The 19178-nt window shown below is 53.7% G+C and overlaps 1 protein-coding gene across 7 annotated transcripts in view; it reads right to left on the bottom strand.

The window, feature by feature from the left end:
- The window catches only part of MAMLD1 (mastermind like domain containing 1), a 121931-nt gene that overhangs the window by 36032 nt on the left and 66721 nt on the right, over positions 1-19178 (bottom strand). For all 7 annotated transcript variants that reach the window (XM_049107412.1, XM_035711952.2, XM_035711954.2 and 4 more), the window contains one exon: positions 1285-3141. In XM_049107412.1, coding sequence (XP_048963369.1) covers positions 1285-3141 — 1857 coding nt within the window. The remainder of the gene's footprint in view (positions 1-1284; positions 3142-19178) is intronic.

Here is a 19178-nt window from a genome sequence, read left to right as displayed (position 1 = left end):
GTCTCCTGGTGTTCACACCTTCATGCTCGTGTCTAATGAACAGAACACAGCAGAAGTGACGGGATGTCGCTGTCAAGATGAGATTCTAAAGACTGTGACCTCTGACTAGCTGGCACTCCCTCTGTCTCTCTTGCTGGCACATTCTGTCTTGCTTACTCAGATGAAGTCGGCTGCCATGTTGTGAGATGCTCTACGAAGAGGGCCACATGGCAAGGAACCAAAGGAGGCCACTAGCCAACAGCTCATGAGGAACTGAGGCCTTGGTCCAACCACCTGCAAGGAACCACTTCCTGCCAACAAGCTCGGGAGTGAGCCTGGAAGCAGAACCTTCCCAGTCGAGCTCGAGGTGACCACAACCTTAAGAGTGACTCAAGGCCAGAAGACCCAGCAAGGTGATGCCAGGACTCCCTGCCCACAGAAACTGTGACTTAATACACATGTGTTGTTTTAAGTGGATGTTTTAGAGTAATTTGCCATCGGGCAAGAGATAACCAATACAGGCAGGGGTCAGAGCAATGGCAAGGGAAAATCATGGTCGACACCCCCCGGGGAAGGATCAGCTGAGTCCAGTGATTGATCAATCAGATTGCAGGAGATGAGGGAGAGGGAGAAGTCACAGTGATTTTGAGAGGAGCACCGGCTCTGGACTAGGACTTCCTGGTTTCCAGTGCCTGCTCTGCCCCTGGCTACCTATGTGACTCTGGGCAAGTCATTCCAACTCTGCGAGCCTCAGTTTCTTTGTAGAACGGAGATGCTAAGAGTAAGTCCTTTCTAAGTATCTGCCCTTTCCATTTAGGACCTGCCTCAGTGTCCAGCGCAGTGCTGGAAGGGCACGCTGCAGCTGCTCAGCAGAAGTGTGCTGTGCCATTTCTAGAAGGCTCAGTGTGCAGCCTTATGCCAGCAGTGACAAGACTGGAAGACTTCGATGCAATTTCCTTGCATCCTGCGAAGCCTCCGCTAGTCCTGTGTGAGGGAACCCACCATGCAGCCCGGTGCGGGGACTTGTCTCCCCTGGTTCCTTCCCCTGCCAGCACCTTCTGGGTGCATTTTTCCTCTCAGGGGAGTTTAGCAGCCTGCACAGGAACCGAAACCATAACCCTGGCCTCGTTAATACTGCATTTGGACCATGCAGAATTAGCTGGCTTAAATAGACTTTTCCAGAGTCAAGTCCCATCTTGGAGAGGACTGCAGCCAAATTTGCCTCCAAGGCCAGGTTACCAACGGCACAAGACACGGATCTCATTTCCAAAACCAAGGAACGTGAGCGGACGCGAGTCGTCTTACCTGTCTGGGCAGAGAAGGCATGGAGTCCGGGGCCACTGACCGCTGAAAGCGCTGGGGCTGCTGCATCATCTGCTGCAGGAGGAACGACGAGTGGTCGGGCTGCTGATGCTGCTGATGCTGCTGATGCTGCTGCTGTTGCTGCTGCTGTTGCTGCTGCTGCTGCTGCTGCTGCAGCTGCAAGGTGGCCGTGGTGGTGGACGAGGCGGTGGCCGAAGAGGTCGGCGGCGGCTGCTGCAGGTAGTGGAGCAGGGACGGCTGCCGAGAGGCGGAGGGCACGGAGGGCATCTTCTGGGGGCCCGGCTCAGACACGAAATGCGACAGGGGCTTGGTGTTGCCAAAGGTAAAGGGCTCCGGGGCTCCCGGGCCGGGGCTGGCCAGCCCCTGCTGCATGATCATGCTCAGGGTCTTGGGTGAGTTGGTGGTCATGGACTTGAAGATGGCATTCGCCGGCTGCTGGGGCGGTGGGGGCGGTGGCGGCGGTGGCGGCGGCGGCTGCGCAAGCGGGTTGCTGGAGGAGGGGGTGAGGCTCCGGATCAGGGAGCACTGTGGGGTGAAGGACTGCTGCGGCAGGCCCGGGCTGGACAGCTTCTCGGGCCGGTAGGGCGGCGACGGCCCCGGGTTGCTGGTGGGCAGAGCAGATAGCAGGTGGCCCGGGGGGCTCTTGACGCCCGAGGACACCAGGTTGGCCAGGATGGAGCTCTGCGGGCTGAAGGGCGGCTGCTGGCTGAGCGCAGGGCTGGGGAGCTTGTCGGGAGTGTAGAGCATGGGGGGCCCGAGGCCGGCGCTGCTGGCCGAGGCCATGCTGGCGAGTAAGGCGTTGGGGGAGGCTTGGAACGAGCTCCCCGGCAGGTTGCTGGACGCCATGCAGGACACCATGAGGCTCTGCGGGCTGAACTGCGGTGGCGGCGGTGGTGGAGGCGGCGGTGGTGGCGGCGGTGGTGGTGGGTGCGGAGATGGCACCGGGCGGTAGGATGGGGACGGGCCGGGCGGCGGCAGGCTCGACCAGCTGGGGGTGGTCCCTGGCTGCCTGGCAGTGGCCCCCTGCTTGCTGGCCGCCAGTGCCTTCAGCTGGTGGGCGTGATGCCACTGAGGCACCTGGAGGGCGGGCACGGTGACGGGGAGCATCCCCTGGACCTGGCTCTTGGCCTGCGATGCTGCTGCTGCCGCTGCCGCCGCTGCTGCTGCCGCCGCCGAAGAGCCCGGGGAGGCCACCTGCTTACTGGCCGAGGGGATCACGTAGTTGAGCCCCCCTGGGGAGGGTGGGACGTGAAGCGATGTGGCGGCGCCGGGCAGCTGGCTGCAGCTGGAGGTGAACTCCTTGCTGGTGGCCAGGCTCTCCAGGTGAGGAATCGCAGCCGAAGGCTTGGCAGGTGCACCGAGGGTCGCCTGCGGGTGCTCTAGGACCAGTGGTTCTTCTGGCTTGCTCCCCAGTATCTTCTCAAGATCCAGGTCATTTGGAGAAGGTTCTTGAATCTTTGTTAGCTCTTCCAGGAGATCTTGAAGTTCCTGGTCCACGGCTGGCACGCTGCCGGCTTTGTCATAGTAGGGACCGGCAGGCCCTTTGACTCCCAGCTCTGCAGCGGGTGGCAACACGAATGGCGAGCCCATGACGCTGCCGTTCAGGGGATTAGTCTCGAGCGGTAATGAGTGGCTTGCTACTCCCACAGCTGCGGGACTAGGGTTCATTGTCAGCGGAGGGACCTGCAGCTCTGCGCACGACGTGCTGGGGTGGGCACTGGGGCCCATGGAAAGGGTGACATCTTCCAGGCAGGGCCTCTTGATTTTATTAGGGTAACCCCCGTCAGCCATGCCTGGAAACTGGAAATTATCTGCTTCCTGTCTCCTTTTAAAGGTTCCCTGTGGCAGATAGAGAGAGAGAGAGAGAGCAGGAGAGAGAGAGGGAGAGAAAATTTGTATAAAGCCTTGGCACATTAAAGCTAATGAACAGGAAACTTGCAAGATAAAACATCTCTCAGTTTCAAGACTTATAGTTGTCAAAACTATACAATACAGCCTATTTTGGGAACCTTAATGCTTGCTTCTTTGTTGCTGTGTTTCACTTAAACTGTCTTGTTACACTTCAAATTAGGCATTATGTTGTCTGTGTACTAAACGCCACAGGAAGTCCCACAAAGGATCTTCTCTGCCCACGTAAGGGGGGAGCTCAGCTCAACTATGCGGAAGCCACAGAACGCACTGTGCCCCAGACAGGCATTTGAGGGCACACTGGAAGAACTTCAGGTACTTCCAATTCCTACCTGTCTACAGATACCCCCGTTTCTAAAAAGGAAAAGCAGGACACAGACATTGAACTTTTAGGTTGCCTCCCTGTCTTGGTTAAACCTAGCAGACTGTGGCAAAACAATGGAACACAGCAGAGCCTCTAGAGCAAAGGGGATCTGGGTGTGTGCTTTCGGGTAGCTGTCTGGGCTATACTGTTCAGCGGAAACACAAGTGCAGAACAGTCATGGGGTGCACGGGCTCTTTTATTTTTGTACACACACACACACAGCTCGCTCGGTGCATACAAAAATCACTTGGAAGAACATACATACGACCACGTGGAGTAGTCAGCTCTTGGGGGTGACTGGCGAGTCCCTTTCTATTCTCTGCAGTTTGGAATTGCTTGTTTGTTTTTAGTGAGAATGCCTCCTAACCACCGCCCCCCGCCCCCCCCCAAAGTATAAAGCTATCTAAATAAGAAATTCCTCTCTGCAGATGCATCCTCAGGTCGGGGAGATATGGAGCAACAGGAAAAGGACCCAATCTGCGATCTGCACCTTGGGGGAGCTGCTCACCATTTACAAAAGCATAGCTTTTGGGAACAAAGCAGTTAGTGATGCAGTGCTTCCTACTCATTCAAGGCTTCATACAGTCATCTGTGGCTGTCATGTTCATGACCGTGACCTGCAAGTAGAGTGGGGTGGACTGGGGGACTGTGTGGGAAGAGTGGGGCTCTGGAAGTCACCTACATACCCTCAGCAGAACAGATGTACTGTGGATCCTTGCAAAATGCCCCATGGTCAAAAATCCGACTCTATCTTTGGACTCCTCCCAAAACTTAACTACTAATAGCCCTCTGTGGACTGGGAGCCTCACAGCAAGTCGGTTAACACAGATTTGGGGTGTTATATGTATCATGTACTGGATTCTTATAACCAAGTAAGCTAGAAAAAAAGAAAATGTCATTAGGGAAATCATGACATAGATTTACAGCACGGTCTTGCTTCTATCGAAAAAAACTGCCTATCAGCAGACCCATGCAGCTCACACCTGCATTGTTTAAGGGTCAACTGTATTTCTCTAGATGCAATTTTTCAGTAAGAAATCCCTGTTTAGCTTTAGAAGGCTGACTGGGACATTCGTTTTCAGTCCTTAGACATCTGTCATGTTTGGCTCATTGGAGTGGCGGGGGGTGGGGGGTAGTAGGGTGGGGGGTGGCGGTAGGGTCAATGTGCATGGGGAGGCCACCTGCTAGCACCACACTGGCCACAACTCTCACGACACAGTGAACATCGAAAGATATCTCCCGGGGCTAGACATCCCAGGCCCGGTGCTCATCAGAGTCACTTAGAAACATCCAGATTCCCAGGGTCTCCCCCTACAAATGAACTGCTTCAGTCTCACCCAGAACAGGGCCCAGAGATCTGAGGTTTTCCAAAGCTCCTGGTTCTAAATGCACAGCCAAGTTGAGGAGCACTGGCCCAGAGCACGAGTGGGGGCAGTGTGGCAAAAGGCCCTGGTTCTGGATTCTTCCTTTGTAAAAGGAGCATGATTTTAGTCCTTGTCTCATGATGCTGCTCTGAGTAGTAAGTAAAATGAGGCAGATTCGATGGCACCTAGTAAATCCTCCCTAACTGGTGGCTGCCATTACCAAGGGCAGCCACGCAAGGGCCTTGGAAGTCTGATGCTGTCCTGGGAGAGGCAGGGGCCCTGGCACCCAGAGAAGGGGAAGGGCTTGCCCAGAGCCACTTGGCTAGAGGGTAACAGGGCCTGGGCATCCTGGGCCCTCTCCTTGACCCCTTGGCTGCCTCACAAGCCACTGCCTTTGTCCACCCTGGTGACAGGACACTGTCTCACTTCCACGGAAGGGGCTCCACTAGCTGGAGTGAGGGAACCTGCTTCCTTATTTGCCTCTTCTTTGCAACACAGACAACGGGACTTTGAGGGGCAGCTCTGGTGTCCAATCCATCTGGGGCTGAAGGCCGTAGGGCCGGCAAGAATGGGCCGTGGAGGGTGGAGCGGGCCAAGAAGAGGCTTATCTGGTCATCTGCGCCCACTCTTCCTTCCAGGGGCAGTGGAGTCTGTATCAGTCCACAGCAGGTGTTCAGTAAATAGCAGCTGAATGAATCAACGGACAAATGAATCCAGATGACCTGGCACACAGGGACCTCTGCTACATGTTTCCTGGCCATTCATTCAATCAACTAGAGGGGCAGCCCGCAAACAAGTCACGGAATCCCAAACTGAAATTTCGTTTCCTTGACATTCTCCCAAGGGAGTTCAAAGAATTCCAATATATTGAGAGTAGAAAGTGATGGAATGGATGAATAAGGGATGAGTGAGGGTGGGTTTGACCCTGGATCCCCTGCAGGGAGCCCGAGCTGGCAGTGGCCAGGTCCGGCGTGCTGCTGGGGAAGTCGTGGACCACGGCACAGGCCTGATGACACTGAAGTCCCCGTAGCACCAGGCAGGGGGTGTGGATGGGGTGTGAGGAATGGGATGGAAGGGAAGGCAGGGGCTGTGAGCTGCTGCAGCAACCTAGAATCCCTGGTGGACTCTGCAGTTTCCTGGACATTTCTTTAATTGTCAGTCTGCCATGACCTGCTTGGGACCTAGGTAGCAGGGCATGGGGAGAGACCTGGCACCACCACGAGATCCCACAGCTCGCATGAGGAACCCCTGGCAAGGGAAAGCACTCCCTACGTCTCCCAAATGAGGGGGCACATGCATACAACTTTCCAGGCCCCCAAGCCAATGCTCCCCACTCAGTTCCAATTCTGGAAGCCAGCCGGCTCCTCAACAGTGAAGCAGACCCCAGGGTGCCCCTGCAGGGTGTGGGAGGGCTAGCTGGTACCAGTGAATCCAATTTGCCCGAGTGGATGCCGCCCTTGCTGCACCAAGTTGGCAGCTCAGTGCCCCACTGGACACTTGGGGAGGATGCCTAATCAGGGGCCAGGGTGGCCTTGCTGTCCCTAGGGGCGCAGTGGCAGGGGGTGTGGATGCTGGCTGAGGATGGCTTCAGCAGGGCAGCCGGGACCCTCGTGTGCGCTTCCCTCTTTCAATGGCTTTGTGGGAGATCTTGGCTCTGGGTTTCGGGTTTTATGCTGAGAGCTTTCGACAGCCAGCCTGAAGCACCCCGGCTACACGGCCAGAACCTCAGCCAAGCTGGGGGAAGGTGCCTGTGTTCACAGCAAGGAGGTCTGCGGACCAGGTCTCCCAACTTCTGTCCCTGGATACAGGCCGGCTGTCATGCCTTCTGTTGGGCCGGCCTGGGATGTGCTGCTCGTCTCTATTTCTCGCAGCCGCCTGGGCTTTCCCTCATCCCCACACTGGCACCTTCGCCGGGTCACCTGGGCCAGCGGGTGCCGGGCCGAGGCCTACTGGGCCAGGCTGCGTGGTGCTGACTTATCCCAAGGTCACCATTTCAGAGCAAGTGCAACAGAAGCTGCTACTGTGGAATGATTTCCCTCTCAAGCAACTGGAAAACATCCCTCACTAGGCTTCCAGACCCTTCTAAATAAACCTTCCAGTCTTGCACGTGTGCCATTGTGTAGTCTCTGTGGACTCGGATGGCAAACTATTGGTCTCAGCTATCTGCTTCCTTAGGCCACGTATTGCACATGATCCTGCCCACTCACTGGGAGATGGCTTTTAGTAATAAGCAAATCAGAAGAAAAAAAATTAAGTAAATCAGTAGACAGTGGCAGGATTTCTAGAGGGCACATCTCCATTTTCTCCTTTTACAGAAAACGGAATGGGATGTGACTTGCTTGTGGTCACACAGCTAGTTAGTGGACAAGGACGCTAGACCCCAGGTGTCCCAACTCCCAGCCTCAGCGCTCACAGGTGTTTGGGGGCGGAGGAGGGGGGCGCGGGCTGGTGAGGAGGTTCCCTGGCTTCTTCTAGAAAGGAACGGCCATCTCCAATCCCGAATGCCTGCGGAGTCCCATTTCATAAGCAGGCAGAGAGCCACTGATGTGATCCCCATAACCGTATGAACACTTTTTAAAATGTACTTGAGAGCATGTGGTGGCTTCCCCGCCCCCTCAATATGAGAAAAGTAAGGCAACCCTTCTGACAGGGGCTGAGTTCAGCTCTGAAGTCAATATTATTTCTGGTTCTGTCTGAACAATGCCATGGTGATTCTTGCCTTTCTACATTTTTAGTCCAGAAGGACGAAAAGGGATTTCTTGGCAAAGGTCTAGATGATAAGAGTACAGTCTAGGCTCATAAAGTGGGCATAAGGAGGAAAAAGCATATGATCTACGTACATGTATATATATAAAACATATTCTAAATATATATACATGTAAAATACATAAATACATCACTCTTCTGAAAGAAATCTAGCAGCCTGTTATAAACACTTAATTATGGAAACTCTAGCCGGAGCTTTAACATGGACACCAACAGGCCAGCAGAAATATGCACCGTTCCTGCTGGGTAAGAACGTAGGAGGCCAGAGGTGTCAGAAAGGTGTTCACTATTAGCTTTCACCTTCTCCTGCCCTGGTGCCTCCCGCAGGCCAGCTTAGGCCAATCTGCTTGCTACTTCTCTCAGCCTCTCTCTCAAATCTTTCTTTGGTACTAGTTCTATATTCCTTGAGTGTCCAAGAACCTGATGTTGGCCAACTAGATTAGACCAGCTTCAGGATGGTCCCTAGTAGACTTGCCCAGAAGGATGGAATAGAGACATGGTGGGGCACGGTGGAGGCAGCCCCAGAGTAGCTAAGACAATGATGGAGCAGGATTGGGCTTGCAGAAGCAGAGAGGGGATGGAAGGGAGCGAGGGAAAGAATATACCTGGATATACGCAGGGGAGATGTATCCATGTGTATAGTATAGATTTCATTTGCATGTTTATGTTTCAATAAAATCTGCTCACAAGACAAAACTGACCTTTTGGTAGATCAAACAGGATTTTTGGTGTTTCCAGAATTGCAGGGCATGAGGTTCTGGACGATCCCAGGATAGCTGGGAATGCAGGGAACCCTGAATGCCAACGGACTTCCTGAGGAGTCGATTTGACTCAAGCACTTATGTCTGCTACTAGGTGATTTGGAGCAAGAGTCTCAGCCTACAGATAGGGGATTGGTCGGTGCCCCTGTCTTGCCCTGAGCCAGCAGATGCTGCAACCTCAGTACCCGATACAGGCAGAGGCAGGCAGAGGTGTGTGGCACAGAGCCTTGGGTGGGCACCAGGAAGCCTGAGTTTAAGTCCTGGCTCCTCCATTTGCTGTGTGACTGTGGGCAGGTCATTCCCCCTCTCTAAGTCTCAGTATCTTCTGTAAAGTAGGCACTCAGCACTGTGGGCCTCACAGCCTCATTAGAGCATGCACATGGGGAGCAGTAATTGTTAGTGATCTCGTTCTGCGGGCCCTGGATCCCCATGCTGCGCCACTGCCCTCCAGCATGGGCCCTGACAGATGAGGACATGCCCACTAGGCCTGGAGGGAGGGGTGGGGGGGGCGAGCAGCCTAGTGCTGACAGCCAGCGGTGCTGCCTGTAGAACCCCACCTCCTGCACCACTGCTCCCCACTCTCCCTGGGTGCTGCCACCCTGCTGTGGCCCTCCACTGTCCCAACCTGAGCACTTGTGGCTTTAGCAAGCCTCTACCAGGGCCATCTAAGCAGCAGCCCCAGCAAATGCATCTTCCAGAACTGCACTCTCCTTTTCTGTAGTGTACACACACCAGTTGGAAGAGTTGGCAACTCTTAGGAATGGCCCCCACGCCTCTAGGCTCATAGAGCTTCCATGAGCTCACAACTCATACTGTCCCCCCCCCCAGGAGGACTTGAAGTATCCTGCCACCAAACACGGGTTTCTTGAGCACTAGCCTTGCACTCTTAGCTTGTCAGAACCTCCAGACCCTTAGAGGCAGATTGGTGCTTCCCACGCATGTTAAGACTGGTGAGGCCTGGAGCCACGGAGGGATGCACCCGTGGGCCAGCTTCTCTTACCCTCAGGTTGGCCTTTCTATGCAGCAAGAAACCCTGACCTGCTTTCCTCCCAACGCATTCCCATGTAGTGTCACCAGGGGTGGAAGGCAAAGGCCCTCCCCCAGTCTAGACAATCCTGTCTGTGCAGGACCCAGGCTAATAAGCTTCATCTGTGTTTCCCCAGAATTGGGCTGATAAGCCCAGAACCCTGCAAAGAAGGGGAAAAGCAGAGGCAGAGCCAAGGCTGGAGGCCACACGCCCAATGGTGGAGGTCACCAGGGCCTCTGGGCAGACCTGGGTGTCAGTGGATGAAGACAGTCACTCGAGCCTCACCTCCTCACTTCTCTCTGGACGGTGCTTCCCTACTCCACTCTGGGCCTCAGTTTCCCTAGTTGTACAGGGAATGGGTCCCAGTTACGGTAAGGTAATGCTGTGACTTTCTTCCTGGACTGCTCCTGTAGGGAAATGGTGAATTCTCTCCCCCCGAACCAAGAGGGTCTCTCTCTCCCTGGGGTGACACGAGGTCAGGGACAGCCCAATGACCTACAAGTGCCCTTGCCACAAGCAGGATATACACACCGTTGCCAACTGCAGACACTCTTACAGAAAGCATAACCTTCCCCAATCCGGGCAGGGCTGGGGTGTCAAATTATGGTCCTCCCCAAATATCTATGACTTTTTAACAATAATTCTTTCAATGTGTGTGTGTGTGTGTGTGTGTGTGTGTGTTTGTGTGTCTGTGCATGTCTGTGTCTGTGTGGATTAGCAGTGCTAGTCCTGAGCGCAGCTGGTCTGAGCTAGTTGAATCAAGAAAGGCGGCCTGCGATTTTGGTCAAATGAGCCCTGTTCACTTGTATATTCTATGAGAGTCCTACCAAGTCACCAGTCCCCAGGAAGGCTGCCAGCCCCCCAGACACCTCGAGGGGCGTGGGAAAACCAGTGATGCTGTGTGAAAGCCTGTTCCTGGAGATGGATCCAGAAGGAGAACTCGCCAATGTGCCATGACAGTCGTCTGGGCCTCCGTCCCCCACCTGCCTGCCCTTAACTGCTTCCCCAGCCCCTGGAGGCACCATCCTGGCTGCCAGGCAATGCCTCTCTCCCCGGGGCTGGACACCCCCTCAGGCCTGCAGCTTCCCCCCACCCGGCCCCGCCACCGGGCCGGCCCATCCATGGACTGTTAGGTATGGGCAGTGTGACATTGAGGTCACAGAGCTCTCATTCCCTGTGGCCTAGGTCAGCTCTTGGTCTACCTCATGGCTAAAAGAAATTGTAGTTGAATCCATGGAGGCAGCTCCCGAGAAAACACTTTTTCTAGAATGCTCCAGAGAGGTAGAAGATTTCAGAGGTGAGGAAGGAAAGTCCCCACCCAGGAGGCTTGGCAGTTTCCATAAAAGCCAAACTTCCCTTCATCCGGAGGGTGACAACGCCAAGGGAAAATACCCTCTAGCAGTAATCCTCAGACACCCTGTCACCCAGTGGGGTCTCGACACCCCTTAGGGCGGCGGGCCGTCAAGTCTGGTTGTCAGGTTGTTAATGTGTCTCTGTTGCCCTGGGCTGTGACTGACCCTGTCCCTAGCTTTCTACATCTCTAAGCAGAGCACATACACAGGGGGACTAGCAGTCAGAGCCACCCAGGAAGGTGGAATGCAGCCACACTGGTGGCTCTGGACTCTCATTCGGTAGGCTCTGCCTCCATACCACAGAGCCCCCAGTGAGGCCCTCAGTTTGGCTGATGACCACACATTGGATGGGAGGCTCTTATCCCCTCTCCCTTGCTGCCTGGCTCCCGGCTCCCCGGGCCTTCCTTTCACGAGCACCCCTAGATTGGCTGGGACTCCAGATGTGGGCTCCTTCAGGCATTGGTTGGGATGCTGATGGGATTAGGAGTGGGGTCAGTGGGGAAGCCCTTGGTCTGGGCCCTAATGGGCCGAGTGAGTTTTTAGAGCACTTGGTGCATTTTAGGGACGTGGCTTCTGGCTGAGCTAAGCTGGGGTAACAACTGGCCATTGATCATCCCAAGACTGGAAACAAGTCCTGGGTCATTTTGAGCCGTGTGGAAATCATGCACCACATGGGGCAGTCATGGCGCTCCATCCAGAAAACCCTAGAGGCTTCTTCTGCCTGCGCGGGTGAGCGCAGGAGCATCTCTCCCCTTGTAGCAAGGCCCTGCTGGATTGCAGTGGCCCTGTCAAGGCTACGGTGACAGTCCTGATTTTGTGGAAGGCTCCCCTCCCTGTTGCTGGGACAGCAACTTGAGTGGTTTAAATGGGGCAAAGAGAAAAGTGGTTGCTTATTGCTCAGTCCCTCCCTCTCTGTTCCCAGCTACAGATCTCTACTTTACACAGTTTGGGGGCCCCTCTTTATAAAAGAGAATATTACATGAAGAGAGCAAAATTAAAATTAGGGGCTCCTGGCTGGCTCAGTCAGTCGAGCATGCAACTGCTGATCTCGGGGCTGTGAGTTTGAGCCCCATGTTGGGTGTAGAGATGACTTAAAAAAAAAAAGAACAAAATTAGGTACTGGGGGTCTTGGAAGGTTTTGAGGATAAGTCTTGAAGCTTAGGCACAATGAGGCTTCCCTTCTGCCTGTAGCCCAACGATGGGCTAAGTAAAATGGCAACAGGCTTTCAAACATGGCAGGAATTTCCTTGCATGAGAAACTCAACAGCTGTGTAGGTGGGAGAAGAATCCAGAGCCACCTGGTTAGTCTCGTGCCTTCTGAAGGTCACATGCTTGTGAATAAGCACATTTTAGCAGCTGAGTGCCAACTTCTGACTCTAAGATCTACTAACTGTCTGCAGATACACCAACCCCAGTTAAGAGAGTTTACAACCAGGCTGTTTGAGCCCTGACACCTTAGATGCAGAGCCTGGGAGGGGATGTGGGATAAGGGGCATCAGATCAGGCCAGAGACCCTCCCCATGCTTAGGTCCTCTTTTTTTTTTCAAGATTTGTAGAGTGAGGCATGATCGACAAATAAAAATTGAATATATTCAGGTGATACGATGAGATTTTTAAGATGTATAATGTGCAGATTTCATATATATATGCACTGTGAAATAATTTAGGTGTTCTTTCTTTTTTGAATTGAGGTTAAATTCACAGAGCATTAAATGAGCCTTTCTTAAGTGTATCATTCAGCAGCATTTCACTCGCTCACAATGCTGAGCGACCAAAATGGGGATAGTAGGGCCCACGTCACAGATTGGTTATAAGATCACATGAGTTTAGAAATGTAAAGTGAGCACAGTGCCCAGGATGGTGTACATGCCAAATAAATATTCTCTCTCTTTCCACTCTTGAAAATGCAAACACATTCTTGGTGGTCCTAAAATAGCCTTTAACATGGTTTACTCAGCAGCATTTGTCATTCGAGGGAGATCTGCCTTTACTCATTGGTTGTACTTCTGAGGAGCTGTATGCGAGGCTCACTTCTGTAAACCAAATCATAATGAAACGCAACAAGAATTTGCCGTTGGGGGAGGGGAATCTGCCATTGAAAGAAAAATCCTCTTTTACGAAGTGAAAGAGCTGTTATCCAAACTTATGTTTTTTAAAGGTATGCACTTGGGGATATAGGCTTTCTTGGGGGGCAATGAATCCTATTTTTCTTTTGCCCACAAATGTATGCTCATATTCTATAGCTCCAAAGCACAGAGCAACAGGAGTGGGTTACAAATGGAAAATAATGACCATTTCAAATATTCACTTCCTTCACTATATATGGACGGTGTCCATGATCACATCATGGAATGTGTCACATAACTGAAAGATACCCCCACCTCAGTGTGTGCACATGCATGTGTGTGCATGTGCACACCTGTGGGTCAGTCATGGTGGTGCTGCTGCCTCTGGTATAGATGATGGTGTTGGTAATGGTTGTAGTGGTAGGGGTGGTGGTGATGATGGAGGTGGTCATGATGTGGTGTGGTGGTGGTAGAGGTGGTGGTGGTGGCGGTGGTGCGATGGCGCAGGGAGGGGGTCCCTAAGGATATATCCTTCTGGCTCTACCTCTCTGTTAGAAGAGCTGTGGGCTGGGCCTGAGGAAGAAGACTCCACTCTGAACTAGCAGGCACCTCAAAACTGGGTCCTTGCCATCATTTATAAAGATCTTATTCTCACCCAGAAAACTGAAGCTGAATTACTGGTGGAAACATGGGAGATTTTTGTTTGTTATAATGCTGCCAATAAAATAATTTTATGTCAGATTTAACTACAGGAAAGGGCAAGGCATTTCTCAGTTCCTTAGCTGTCATGTGGCTAAAATAAATAGGATGGACAGCAGTTAGCCACTGTACACTTAGCTCTTTGAAGCCATATATTCAGAAAGCAGATGTTGGGTGTTGGTGTTTGGGGGCTGGCTTCCTGGAGATATTTTATATTGGCCAAGTTAATTGTTCTAAACCCCAAAGGCTTGACTTAAAGGACAAAATGAAGCAAGAGAATGTTCAACTTTCCCGACAGTGTCCCACAGGCAGTCCTACCACTAGACAACCTTAGCACCAAAAGCTCATTCTAGAAGAAGAGGCAGCCTAGAGAGCACAGCCCCGGGCTTCCATCCACTAACTCTGCAGACGAAGCAAGGCTGTCGAGGGGGTCCCAGAGAGAAACCCCTTCGAATGAGCATGCACTAGGGACAGAAGCGCTGGGGGGGCCTGGAAGAAGCTGGCATTCTAGTGGCACAGACAGGATGCTGACAAGGACAGAGCATTAGCTGTACTCTTCAGGGGCCTGAGGAAATAGTGACGTGACAAAGTCTACGTGGCTCCTCTGAATGGCGCCTTTTAGGTGCACATCTCGATGCGGGCCTGCAGGTAGGAGAGCAGGAGCGAGAAGGCCCCAGGGGGAAGGTCGGGCATGTCCCCCAGGGTGTGCAGGTGGCCAGCAGGCCGGGCACCGTGGAGGGCGCTGGGTTAGAAGTTGTCTGCACTGGGACGATCAGCTCCTTGTCTGAAAGGCCTCTCTGGAGGCTGACAGGACAGGGAGCAATGGGAGGTACAAGGAGAACAGGGAGCAGTCACCAGGGCAGGGGGTGCCCCGGAGCAGGCCAGCAGGCCAGCTGCGGCCCCAGCAGAACACCGAGGGGCCTGAGTACCCGGGGTTGGCCCTCAGGGGTTCAGAGGAGGACCTGCCTGCTGGGATGCACCAGCAGCCAGCATCCTGGAAGGGAGGATGGTGAGCCTCCTCCGCAGAGGCCCACACAGGTGACATCTGGGGCTCTGCTGCAGGCCATGCAGCGTCCGGGGCAGTTCCGGAGCAGTCTGTCACAGGTGGGATGTGCTAATAAAACTTTACCCAAACACAAGCTTCCCTGAGGCTGCGGGCTGGAGTCTGCCAACCCTTGCCCTAGAGCCTGAGCTGAGCATCTTCCCCAAGGGAAATCCCTTCCTTCCAAATTGCCCTCCTTCCGCCACAGGGGCCTGCAGGGGGCTCCAGTTGACAAGTGCAGCAGGTGACGTTTTCAGGGCTGGGGGTGCTTCAGTATGTCTATTGTCGCCCGAGTTGGGGGACCACCCCTGAACTGGGCCTGGACTGGGCAAGGCATGCAGCAGTCTCCGATGCCAGCACCTGGGGAACACTGCCTCCTCCAGGGCGCCCATCTGCCCTGCTCTCGCAGCCTCTGTGCGCCCTTGAACAGTTCACATCTTGTCTATCAGGTTCAAGCACACCCTCTTCCTTCCCTCGGGCCTTCAAGGGTCTCAATGATAGTACAGCTCCACCTCATACCCCGTTCCCTCCCAGCCTGGTGCTCTGGCCAACCTCGAGGGCCCATGTTAGGTCCACAGCTCTCTGAAAGCAAGGACCATTTCCTCCTCATCTCTGTACCACCAGAGCACCTAGCCTTGTGACAGGGCTCAGCTGGCATCTGCAGGTTTGAATTAACCATTGGAGCAAAAGGGTTTCCTACAAATTATCCTGCTCTTTCTGTTTCTAAGCACAAGGCCAAGAGACAACTGTTTTTCAGAAAGTGTGATTAAATTCACTAACTGGCCCAATGACCTTGGACATACTCCTTCTCCTTTGTGTGTCCTTGACCTCCTATGTTCAGCCCAGGGGCTAGGCTGAATGATCTCTAAAGGACCTTCTGACCAAGAGGGACAACAGCTACTGCTCATTGATTATTTACTATGTGCCCAGGCCTGAGCCTGGGGTAGAATGGGAGACCTGGGGATCACAGGGGCACCAGTGCCAGCTGACACTGGACGAGCAGCTGGGGCAGGGGAGTGCGGAGAGTCACTGGACCCCGTATCACACATCTGTGTGGAGGGGCAGGCTGGCAAGAGGGTGGGAGGTGGTGGCTGGGGCGGCCACACCTGGGCCCATGGTGGTCAAGTCCAGCAACCTGTGGCTCATGGCTGCTTTTCTAACTTTGGTATTTAGGGGGTTGGAAATCTGGTGAGAATGGAGGAGGGAGATGAGGAAGGAGAAAGAAAAGGCAGGAAGGAAGAGGAGGAGAAGGAAAGGCAAAGGGGAGAAGGGAGTGTGCTGACAAATTATTCTCCGGCCACTGCAGAAATTAAAATCTGTAGCCCAAACCTCAGAAGCGCCTGCTTCCCTCACTCTGCATGAGGTCTGGAACTTGGCACCCCAGGGGCAGCTGATGACCCAAATATCTGTCTGCAAGTGGAGTTCTATTGAGTTCTCTAGCTGGGGATTTCCAGCAAAAGCAAGAGGCCTCAGCCAGCGCAGGCCAGCCCAGAATTTGGGGAGCCCCAGGCCCTCATTTCCAGGGCTTGCCCCCACTTTGCATATACCCTAGATGGGGGGAATGGGGGGATGCCCGAGCTTCAGCTCAGCTGGGCTCTTCCATTGCCCTTACCTGGGGTCCAACAGAGTCTACTCTCTCCTCGGGAAGCTCACCCTCCAGACACCTGTTACCTCAGGCCTAACGTGGAGGAAGTGGAGGGGGGGAGCGCAGGGCCCAGCAGGAATGCAGGCAGGAGCAGGAGCACGAGCTCCCAGATGCCAGCAGAAACCAGCTGCCAAACGGCACACTCTCCCGGCGCCCTCTCTTTCAAACAGACGGCAATTTTCAGGTCACCGGTTTGCTGAACTGGGCTACCCAGGCAGGACCCAGATGTGGAACCCGGCGGTGTCGTGCCAGCTGAGCAGTGCTCAGGCCTGGCAGGAGAGACCGGTCCGAAGGCCAGGCCTCTGCCCGGTGGCCGCCCTGGCTGCATGTGTGAGGCAGGAAAGAGCCCTTCCTGCAAGAAGAGGAGGAGGGGAGAAAGGGAGCGAGCAGCTGCGTGCTCCGTGGGGAGGATCCCCAAAATAGAAAGGCGCATACGCACCACAGGCCTTGACCCAGAATGCTCAGAGCGACAGCGCAAATGCAGCCCTCCTCAGCGCAGAGAAGCTGCTGCTGAAACTGACGTGTCCTCAGGGGTCCTGTGTGTCTCCACCTGAGCTCCAAGGACATGCTTCCCACTGCCTTCTGAGCCAGTGCCAATCTCTGATCATTAAAAAAAAAAAGTGCGAACAGCAACAGTACCTTGTGGGCTTTAGACTGCATTCATATCCACATCTTGGTCATCGTTATCTCACAAACCCTGACGTGGGCAGGGGCAGATTATTCACCCTATTTTCCTGGTGTGGACGGAAGCCCAGACACTCACGCAAGATCTCACTAAGCGTCAGAGACAGCTGCCAGCCCGATGAGCTGGTGCCCGGACCACCTGGTTCCTGGAAGTGGGGCCATACACATAGCTCTCCTGGGGCCAGCCCTGCATGAAGCGGGGGACACTGGGCTTCCTCTCTAGGCTTCCAACTCAGCCCAGGTCCGGGCTGGCTGTCCCTACCTCCCTGTAAGATTTTTAGGCAGCTGGCACACATGCCAGGCTGTAGACAGTGCTGGTCAGAAGGTTCCAGGGAGCCACCAGGGTGATATAAGGATGCGTCCACTCTACCTCCGTTTACGGGCTGTTTCTGCCTCTGGGATGAAATCTCCAGGCCACCTGGGACTCTGGTCCGCTGCCTGAGCCTGAGCCTCCCGAGAGTCATGCTCAGCCTGCAAAAGGCCCTAACGCTCTGGGTCCCTAACCAAGGAATGGGAAGCAGGAAAGGGGGAGGAACATTGGGGTCAGGGCACCTGGATTTGAGATCTGAATTTCCAACCTACTGACTGTAACACTGGGCAAGTCCTGTCCTCCATGAGCCCCAGTCTCCAGGTCAGTGAGATGGGGTGAAATACAAATCCCTATCCCCAGGTCACGGGAGCAGATGAGCTAATGTATACAAAGTAGCCCGCACAAAAGAGTCACTCAATTCTCTCCTCCCGGTTTTGGGGTAGGATAAGTAGAACTACAGAGTAGGATCGATTTGTTCCCAGGCCTGCAGACCCTGGGAATGTGGTGGGAGGGCCAGAGACAGACAGGCCCTCCGAGCTCAGGAGTAAAGGGAAATACTCAGGGCCTCACACAGCGCTAATTTCAGGTCTCCTTACTGAGTCTAGAGCAGGTGCCTCCAGGGATGATGCATACAAATCCTGAACCTGATCACACTCCACAGCGGGAGGTGACCAGCCTCCCTCCCACTGGGTGTTTCTAGGGTCATCCGTCTACAGAGGAGGGGGTGACAAAAGAGGGCCAGTATTTTTGCAGCCATCCCAATCTCAATATTCTCCTCTCTCCCCCTTGCTCAACCCCACTTTCATTTAGAGGTGAGAAGAAGAAGAAGAAGAAGAAGAAGAAGAAGAAGAGTAGTAGTAGTAGTAGTAGTAGTAGTAGTAGTAGTAGTTGGTTTAGGCCAGTTTGTGGGTGGAAAGCAGGCTGCCTTTGGGGCCACCCAAATGAGGGTTCTTGGTGTATCTCCCCACCTTCTTGGGGGGCACCTTCCTGCAAGTCACTGGTTTTCTCAGGCTTTAGCATCTTTGTCCATAAAGGGAGAATGGTTGGAAAATTCAGAAGGAATCCCGGGCATGCCAATTCACTGTCACCTACAGGGAGCCACTTAGTGGTATTAAATGACAAAACACAGATGAGTAACCAGAAGCATCTCCTTCCTTCTCCAACTGTGTGCCCTTAACACCCCCACTTGGTCTGGAGCTGCTCTAAGAATGGACTAGGTGGCTGCTCAGAGCTGGGGTATCTCTGCACTTGTGGTGGGTGTAGACTGAGACAGAGGTGACAGGTGACATGTACACTGAGTTCCAGTTCCATGCAGGCTCCAGAGCACTCCCTCCTGCCGTGCTAATAATGTTTGAGAGATTCTCACACTAGGAATCAATCAACCCACCGATCTGGGGGAGGAATGGAGAGCTTAACTTCAAAGGGAAGGACGAAACGTTCTGCCTCCTATTAAAACTCCGTACACTGACGGTAGAGATAGATGCCTTATCAACCTTGGGTGGGTGCCCAAAGGCCCAAAAGGTAAAACTCTACTTTTCTACAGATCACAAGACTCAGTAAGCAATCACGCTGCTGAATGAATGAATAAATTCTGAAATGGTCCTTGTGCCACTGAGAACCCTCACAGTGGCTACTCCTTCATGATGTGTGCTCAGTGTTTGGGGATTTTCTTTTTTTTTTTTTTTTTGTTTGGGGATTTTCAACGTGCTCTATGACTTTGGCCAAGCTGCTTAGCCTCTTTGAGCCTCAGTTTCCTGGGGATCGCCTTTGTCTCAGGATTATCCTATGGATTACGGGAGATAAGGCTCCCCAAGTGCCTGGCACCTAGTCAGTGCTCAATTAAAGGGGGAGCTATTCTTACTCCTGGCTCGTTTGACTTTTGTCCTCG

This window comes from Canis lupus, chromosome X, assembly GCF_003254725.2.
Source record: "Canis lupus dingo isolate Sandy chromosome X, ASM325472v2, whole genome shotgun sequence".
In the NCBI taxonomy this organism is placed as follows: domain Eukaryota; kingdom Metazoa; phylum Chordata; class Mammalia; order Carnivora; family Canidae; genus Canis; species Canis lupus.
Note: the sequence above shows the minus strand (reverse complement) of the source record. Positions and strands in the feature narration are given on the sequence as shown.